Raw genomic sequence first — 9,174 nt, 5'->3', positions numbered from 1 at the left:
GGCTAAAGAGTCTGGGTTCTCCCTCCTGCTTAGGAGGTCTCCTCGGCTGGTCCCTGGCTGACTCACCCCATCAAAGGCCCGGATGCCTTGAGTGGACCTTTGACCCTTAATCCCGCTTCCTTGGAGACTGGGTTTGGAGCGGCTTAGGACCCTCCTCCTCCATGCCTTCCGAGGGCCTGAACTCCTGTGCTTTCTGGCTGAGCAGACTACTGTGCAGACTCCTGGGCGTGCCCTCGCGCTCCCAAAACTCTCTCCCCCTTTTCACTCCCATCCTCTGCTCCCTGCCAGCCCCCCCCACCCTCGGAGAGAGAGAAACATCAATGATAAGAGAGTCATTGATTGGCTGCCTCCTGCACAGCCCCCACTGGGGACTGAGCCCACAACCTGAGCTTATGCCCTGACCTGGAATTGAACCAGAACCTCCTGGGTTCATGGGTCAACACTCAACCACTGAGCCACAATGGGCTGGGCCCTGTATCTTTCCAAGTGAAAATAATTTCCCCCTTTTCTGAATTCACACAGCATTTTAATGTCTTTTTCTTATGACACATGGTCTACCTCTTTTAAACTACTTATGTGTCATCTGTTAAATTTTAATGTCTCATAGTAAGTATTGATTGCTGCTTTAGCTCAGTCAGTGCTTTGCACATAGTTAATACTCAGGTGTGTTTTTTTTTAATTTAATATTTTATTGATTTTTTACAGAGAGGAAGGGAGAGAGATGGAGAGTTAGAAACATCGATGAGAGAGAAACATCCATCAGCTGCCTCTTGCACACTCCCCACTGGGGATGTTCCTGCAACCAAGGTACATGCCCTTGACTGAAATCTAACCTGGGACCCTTCAGTCCACAGCCGACGCTCTATCCACCGAGCCAAACCGGCCAGGGCGGCACCAGGGGTCTTGCTTCACTCCTGCGGTGACCGTCCAAGGCCATGGTCGGAGCTGGCTTGCCTCTTGTCCCTCAGGCACCTTTAAAAGAGTGGCCACAGGGAGGCTTGTTGCCGGTACCTGTGCGATTAAGTCACACCTCGAGTATTCCGAGGGCCTTGTTTCCTCACGTGGCCGCTCTCAGCTCCGAGGGACCTCACTTCAGGTTGCAGGCTCGGACGCACAGAGAGGTTAAGTAACTTTCCTGTGGCCACACAGACGGTGGCAAACCCAAGCCCTATAGCAGTGATGGCGAACCTATGACATGCGTGTCAGAGGTGACACACGAACTCATTTTTTTGGTTGATTTTTCTTTGTTAAATGGCATTTAAATATATAAAATAAATATCAAAAATATAAATCTTTGTTTTACTATGGTTGCAAATATCAAAAAATTTCTATATGTGACACGGCACCAGAATTAAGTTAGGGTTTTTCAAAATGCCGACACGCCGAGTTCAAAAGGTTCGCCATCACTGTCCTATAGCTTGAGTTTCCCGATTCCCAGTCCCATCTCTTCCCACTGCACACGATTTCATCACCGACCTAAATCCACTTGACCCCCTGGCTGGCTGGAGGGTGTGAGGGCCAAGTCCGAGAAAAGCAGGCGAAATGGCCACCGAGAAGCCGGCAGGAAGAGAGGACATGAAGACGTGAAGGAGAAACCCTCATCTCCTGGGGCAGGGCACTTCAGGGCGCTCGGAGGGACCCCGATTCAGGGAAAATCTGTGCTCTTTATTGGATGATGTTTAAAGACAAGTCGGGAGATATTTGTTTTACCCAAAAGGTCTGTTAAAAGAAGTGAGAAGGACTGTATTTCAACGGTCCTTCATTGATTTGAACGCGCCCCTTTCTTAGCGACGCTTTGGTAAATGAGGCGTCGTCGCTGTGCACGCTCAGGGCAGGTGGGAGGTGTCGCCTGAGGAAGGGGTCCCCCCTCCCCCCCACCCCCTGCCCTCCAGGAGCTGAGAGTCTGTAGGGAGTGACAAGAGGCTGCGTGACAGCTCACGCGCAGGGAGCCGTGAGCCGTGGCATTTCCGTGGCGAATTCCTGGCTCTCCGGGCGGTTCCTCACCTGCCATCCCTCCCAACGTACCAGCTCCCGTACACAGAGCCCCTGAGCTCCCGACCGGCGGCCCTGAGCGAATGGCTGCACGTGGGTGGGTGTGGCCAGCTGGTGTGTTTGTATTTCTGGTGCTGGTGCCTGTGCCCTCCCCGGGTAAATACGAACACCTGTCACCGCGCCCTCCTGCTGTGTGTGGGCGGGTCACCCTGGCCTGCGTTCTGCCTGAGCTGCAGCTGCCGAGAACCTCCGCGTGGGCGTCCGGCACCTGCTCCTTAGGCTTCCCTGAGCAGCTGTGGGCCAGGGCGGGTCTCTGAGCCTCAGTGGCCTTGTCTGTAAAATGGTCTGTTTGTGTGGTTTTAAAAATATATATATTTTTATTGATTTCAGAGAAGAAGGGAGGGTGGGGGAGAGAGAGAGGGAGAGAGAATCATTGATCAGCTGCCTTGCACACCCTCCACTGGGGATCAAGCCCGCAACCTGGGCATGTGCCCTGATTGGGAATCAAACCATAACCTCCTGGTTCATAGGTTGATGCTCAGCCACAGAGCCACGCCGGCCAGACTAAAAGGGTCTGTTTTAACACCACCGTGCCTCCCACTCGGATATTCTTGGGGTGCCTGCTATGCACAGGTTTCACGCTCTGTCCTTTTCAACCCTTTATATACAGACTGAACCCCGGTGCGTGTGCAGACGCGTGCAACCCTCATGGGTGGGAAGAGACGTGACCCCGAATTGGAGGTCACGAGACCAGGCCCCGGCCTGAGTCTGTGCCCTTGGGACAGTCATGGGCCTGAGCGAGCCTCCGCTTTCCCTCTGAAGATGGTGGCCATGCCCCACCCACGGTGCGGGTGCGAGGACTGGTCACTCAGGAGCAGACACCTGCTGGTACTCACCTCTGCCTGTCCCCTCCTCTCTCTCCTTCCAGGTGGTAGCCGAGTTGACAATGAGGAAGAAGAAGAAGAGGGTGATGGGGGCCTGGAGCCGAGCTGTCCCCCAACCGCCTACCAGATGCACCCCCCTCCCGAAGGATGCTGCACCACGGACGGTGAGCTGCCAGCCCTGCCCGGCGGTGCCCACTGCCCCACGTCCGCGGCTGTCCCTGTGCCCACAGCCCCCAGCGGGCAGTGGCTGGGTGCCCTCCCTCCTGTGCCTGCAGCATTGGCTACCCCAGGCCCTGTGGGCTCGGCCAAGCTCACAGCCCCTCAGCCGCTGTCTGGACGTTACGAGTGGATTCAGATCCCAGAGTTCGTTTTTCTACATTAGTTATTTTAAAATGAACATGTATTTCCCCCACTCAGGTGTGGTTGCACTGCCGAGTGCTCAGCTCGAAACTGATTGGTAGGAATAAACTTTCACATCTATCGGTATTTTACTGTTGAAAAAGCAAACATGCGTTATCGGAGGAGCCCAGTAAACTCAGTGACTGAATCCCTGCTGCTGTGAGGCACGGGGATGCCGGTGGGGGACCGCTTGGCGCTCAGGGACACCCGGATAAGCTCCCAGCTCTGCCGCTGGCCAGATCACCTGTGAGCTCATCTGTCCTATCCCCAGACAGTCAAGAGGTGGCACTAGTTAGTGATTAGTCAGTTAATTAGTTAGAATCACTGCGCCCTGCTCTGGAAATATGGAAATGAAGGTACGAGAGCTCCCTCGTTGATGGAGCGTCCTAGGAAGCAGCCACTTAGCACGTGATGTGGAAGGTGCTGGTAGGGTGGGCTGGGCGAGCAGGGGTGGGGTGCGTGGGAGCAGAGGAGAGGTTCCTGACGCAGGCAGGGAGGGCTTCCTGGAGCAGGTGGCCCTCCATCTGGGTTTTGGAGAATTCGCAGGAGTTAGCCGGGAAGCTGTAATAGGTTTGTGGACAGCCTGGACCTTCCAGACAGAGGAACAGCATGTGCAAAGGCCTAGCAGGGTGAGTGGATAGCTCGCTAGCTCGGGGAACTGCTAGCAGTGCATTTGCATAGGAGCCTGATTGGCAGGCAGGGCTGGAGGAGTGATTCCCGTGCAGTCTGCCTGTGGGCCTGTGGGTGCAGGATGGCCCACAGGGGAGGGAATCGGCCCTCGCAGGGGCAGCTCCTCCGGGCGAAGGGAGGCCAATCCCTTGGCTCTTCCAGAAGTATCACGTCCGGCGTCCAGGCGCTCACAGGCCACCGATTAAGGAAGAAAATGGTGGACTCTCCATTGGTGGTCATGAGAGTGATTTTCAGAGAATTTCCAAGAAAGTGCAGTGAACACACCGACTGCCCACAGCCGGTCCCCCAGCTCTCCAGGAGGCAGGGGCCCTCCACACAGCAGGAGGGGCCCAGGGCCTGGGGGTGAAGACCCACTGGGCGCTCGACCTCAGTCTCAGGGCTTCCCCGTGAGGATGAAGGGGAACCACCCCAGCCTGAGGGCTGACCCGGCCCCATTGCCCACCTCTCAGCAGCCTTGAGCCAACCCTGTAAGCTCCCTGAGCCTCGACGTCCATCTCGTCACCCTGGGGCAGAAGCACTGCCCCACGGGGGCCCACAGCAGCTTTGCCGCTTCCCAGCCGGGTGCCGCACACAGTAGGCCCGCAGATGTCCCGACGCTGCCTCCCGCCAGGGGCAGAGGGAGCCCTCGGAGACCGTGCGTTGTGAACGGTGAGGCAGGTGCGCCCGGGGAGAGTCTCCCCAGAGCGCTGCGGTTTCGCAGCGACGGCCTTGGCGTCGTCGGGGTTCACATACTCACCGTCTCGCTCGGAAACCAGCGATAGGAGAAGCATCTGGGATCGGTGAGCAGGCTAAGCGAGGACAACCCCGGAAGGGCCCGTCCAGAAACCTCAGCTGGTCCCTTCTCCTTCCTTTTTCCCTGACACTTTTGGACACTTACTAGCACTTATTAAATAGGAGCGATGCAGGGGTGGGCATAGCAGGTTTCCAGTTGTGAGTATGCGAAACAGTTGATTTTTGTGTTATTAATTCTGGCCTTACCACTGTAAACCTACTTCTGCCTGCCCCTGTATTTAGAAGCTCTTAAGTACAAGATGTTCCAAGGGTATAGAGTAAGAGTCTGTATGCTGAGTGTCCCCTGGGTCCTGGGCCCCCGGATCTGTCCCCCAAGGCCGCCAGTGTCCCCAGGACCTCACCCCTTATTCCTGCCTCTCGCCGGTCCTCATACACGTAAAATGCAGGGTGTGAAAATACCAGGTCACTCGCCATTTCTTGCGGATTTATCTTGGATACATTTAAAAAATAATATCCCATCTGGGTGCATCTGACACCGTTTTATTTTTTGTTGTTAATCTTCACCCGAGGACATTTTTTTTCCCATTAATTTTCAGAGAAAGTGGAAGGGATGGGGAGAGAGAGAGAGAGAGAGAGAGAGAGAGAGAAACATTGATGTGAGAGAGACACATTTTTTGGTTGCCTTGTGCACGCCTCCCTGACCGGGGCCGGGGATGGAGCCTGCAGCCCAGGTACGTGCCCTTGACTGGACTCGAACCTGAGGCCCTTCAGCCTGCAGGCCGACACTCTATCCACGGAGCCACACCTGCTCTTGTATACATTTCAATTGACCATCGTTTGTCTACATTTTTCCTGTTGAGCTCCACGTGTGCAGTAATTATATGGTGACACCGACAGTCATCACAGCATGGGGCCAAGTGTCACCCGTAACCACGGGGGCAATTGCATCTCTGAGGGTTGATCACAAAGCCGACCACCCCCAGAGGTAGAGGTTGGTCCCGACAAGACCCAGGATGCCCTCCTCCCTCTGTCCGGCGGTCCTGGCCCCGGAGCCCTCGGCACACCTGTCCCTCCCCCTAGGGTTCTGCCAGGCGGGGAAGGACCTGCGTCTCGTCTCCATCGGCAGCGAGCCCATCGACGTCCCCGCCGGCTTCCTCCTCGTGGGCGCCAAGGCCCCCAGCCTGCCCGGCCACCTGCTGGTGTGTGCCGTGGACAGGAGGTTCCTGCCGGACGACAACGGCCACAACGCGCTCCTCGGTAAGCCCTTCTCCACGCTGTGGCTCTGTCCGCACGGCGGCGGGCACGGGTGGGCCACCTTTGGGGACTCGTCAGCATGTCACACACCGCTTATGTCTTCTAGTAGATGATCTCTTTGTGGAATGGAATGGAAATGAGATTTGTTTTATTTATGTCTTATTTATTTTTATTGATTTCAGAGAGAGTGGAAGGGGGAGAGTGAGAGACATAGAAACATCAATGATGAGAGAGAATCATGGATTGGCTGCCTCCTGCATGCCCCCCACCAAGGATCGAGCCCAAATCCCGGGCCTGTGCCCTGACTGGGAGTTGAACCATGGCCTCCTGATTCATAGGGTGATGCTCAACCACTGAGCCACAGTGGCGGGCGAGGTTTGTTTTGAAATGTGACTACCTTCCTGTAGAAACTCCATCATTATTATTCCTTTTTTTTTTTTTTTAAAAAAAACCCTGTATTCATGAAACCTCCCCTACGTGCTTACCTATGTCAGGAATGGGACCCAAACTCTGTCCTAGCCCCTCCCAGAAGCGATCGGGCGTGAGGCAGGAGAACAAGGCGAGGTATGTGTTCCTGCCTCCAGAACCTGCATTTCCCGAGTAACTGCCGGGCACCCTCAGCCCGTCTCTCCTTCCGCTGACCTCGCACCTCTCAAGAGGTATCCCTCTTATCCTGGTTTTAGAGGTAGGCTTGGCCCTGTTAATGAACTTGCCCCAGGGCACGTGAGAAAAGGAACAGGGGCAGGATTCGAACTCGGCTCTTCCTGGCTCCAAATTCTACCCTTTCATGAATGACCACACCTCCTGGTCCTGTCTCCTGGTCAAGGTCATCAGGGGTGGGGGGACACTGGGACTTTGATCTTTCAACCAACCACTGGCTCACGGAGACCCCGATGCCCGGGCAGAGTTGAGGCCAAGCTTACCCAGCCTGGTGCTCTAGGTTCCCACATTTATCGAGCTCTTACTGTGTGCCAGGCTCTGGGCTCAGCTCACTCCCCCATCAGGGGAGGCCGAGAGCCCAGGGAGCTGGGTTCCAGCCCTGCGTGTGACCACAGCTTGCTCGCGGCAGCCTCAGTGTCCTCCCCCACAAGGTGGGGAGGGGATGCCCAGGCCTCTCCTGACCCTTCCGCAGCGTCTTCCCTTCGCCCGGCCCTGGGGTTCCTGGGAGGAGAAGCTTGGTGATGATCTATCTATTCCAGACGTAGCCTCGGGGACAGCTTCACTGTGGGATCCAGTTGGATGGTGGGAGTTTATGGGAAAAACTGGGTTAACTCCCTTCCCGGTTCCTTCTGCACCTTCCACGTGTACAAGCATTTAGACGTCCCGCGTGTGCTGGGTGGGTCAGCGCACTTCAGGGGACATCTGCTGAGCATGTTTTCTGTCTGAGGCCTGTGCTGCGGATGGAAGGGCGGGAGGATCGACCCAGGGGAGGACCGACCCAGAGAAGGAAACTGAATAGCTCCTGCTCTGAGGGTGGGGGTTGGGGGACAGGGTCCCTGGTGAGCTCTGAAGCCAGGCGATGAATGCTGACTGGGACAACGGACGCCAGGGAGAGAGAACGTTGAAGCCAGCTCTCTTCTTGGGCAGGTTCATGGGCTTGTTGTAACTAGTTCTCGGGAAACAAGAAAAATCCCAGGAAATTCACTCTTCCAAAGCTGCTCCCAGGGTGGTTGATGGCGTCTCAGATTTAATTGCTTCTGAGGCCACTGGGGATGGAAGGTGTGGGGGGCCCGCCCGGCGTGGGGGGCCCGCGTTTGATCCTGCGGTGGCGGCTTGTCCGGACCCCACCGCTCTGCAGCCGGAAAGGAATTGCGAGGGCAGTAAACCCCGGAGGGTCTGCGAGGTGGAGACAGGACCTTTCAGTCCGTTCCCCACCAGCCCCAGAACCGCCCCGGCGAGCGGAGGAAGTGGTGTGTTTGTTAATTGCTCGCCAAAAAGCCCTGGGAGGTGGGTCCCAGAGCCGTAACCGAGCCTTTCTTCTTTTAAAGGAACTTTATGCTCTCGGCTTGCACACTCCACACTGTTCAGGTTTCCTGCAATTTCCTGATGTCTGCACAGGGCAGGACCGCCCAGCCCTCTGGGGCGGGGGCTTCGGGCTTTGTAGTGGCTATAAAACGAACTGCAGGTCATCTTGGGGGAAGTGATGGCTAGGCACCCCTCCCCCGCCCATCATTGATCATGGAGAGTCTTGTTTTAGTGACCGAATCCACAGGGATTTTGTCTGAGAAAGTGGAGAGATTACAGTCCAGGTGTGCATTTCAGTTTTTTGTTTTGACGGTAATGCATCTAAATTGGCTGATGGCTGAGGCCGTGTAGAGAGAAGAAAACTGTAAGCAGAATGTTCACTTTTTAGATGGGGGTAAGCGAGTGTTCTGTTCGCCCAGCAGGCAGGTAATGAAGCATTTGTGGAATGTGTCACCCCGAACTGAGGTGGGCCTGAAGTTCAGCCTGGGCCGCAGAGTCGTCAGACCCGGTCCTTCTCCCGGGTCCTTCTCTGGGGGCTCGACGTCTGCTGGGGGACCCCCGGCAGCCAGGCTCGGAGGCCCGCACCCACCACGGAGGCACAGCTCACACACATCTCGGCAGGACTCTAGCCAGGCTGGCAGCGTGGCGGGCACCGCCGAGGGCGCACAGCTCCAGGGATGGGAAAGCCGCCTCGGGGATGTGGTGTTCGAGTTGGGCCCTGAGACACGAGTCACATTTTGCCCGATTGGTGTGGCTCAGCAGTTGAGCGTCAACCCAGGGACCAAGAGGTCTCGGGTTCGATTCCCGGTCAGAGCACATGCCCGGGTTGTGGGCTTGATCCCCATTAGGGGGGCGTGCAGAAGGCAGCCGGTAGATGATTCTCTCTCATCATTGATGTTTCTATCTCTCTCTCCCTCTCCCTTCCTTTCTCTAAAAACTCAATAAAAATGTATTTTAAAAAAAGAGAATCAGATTTTGCCAATTGGAGAAGAATACCAGCAGCAGCTACTTTACGGAGACTCACCCTGTGCCAGGAACCCAGGAGGTGGGTGCGTTCTCATCTGGCCTGTATATGTGAAGAAACAAAGGCACAGAGAGGCTAACCGATTTGCTCAGGGTCACCCTGCTAGTAAAGGGTGTCCCAAAATTCACGCAAGAAGTAATTTTGATAGAAAACACAGGTTTGTAATTAAAAATTGTAAATTTTTTATTGATTCATAAAGTATACAGTATAGGGTTATGTATGGAATAGCATATC

The 9,174-nt window shown here is 55.5% G+C and overlaps 1 protein-coding gene across 1 annotated transcript in view; it reads left to right on the top strand.

Annotated features, from left to right (window-relative positions):
• GREB1 (growth regulation by estrogen in breast cancer 1) overlaps positions 1 to 9,174 on the top strand; it is a 53,552-nt gene that overhangs the window by 2,677 nt on the left and 41,701 nt on the right. The window contains exons 2-3 of the mRNA XM_014540529.1: positions 2,921 to 3,040; positions 5,778 to 5,954. Coding sequence (XP_014396015.1) covers positions 2,921 to 3,040; positions 5,778 to 5,954 — 297 coding nt within the window. The remainder of the gene's footprint in view (positions 1 to 2,920; positions 3,041 to 5,777; positions 5,955 to 9,174) is intronic.

This window comes from Myotis brandtii, unplaced genomic scaffold (assembly GCF_000412655.1).
Source record: "Myotis brandtii unplaced genomic scaffold, ASM41265v1 scaffold247, whole genome shotgun sequence".
Classification (NCBI taxonomy): domain Eukaryota; kingdom Metazoa; phylum Chordata; class Mammalia; order Chiroptera; family Vespertilionidae; genus Myotis; species Myotis brandtii.
Note: the sequence above shows the minus strand (reverse complement) of the source record. Positions and strands in the feature narration are given on the sequence as shown.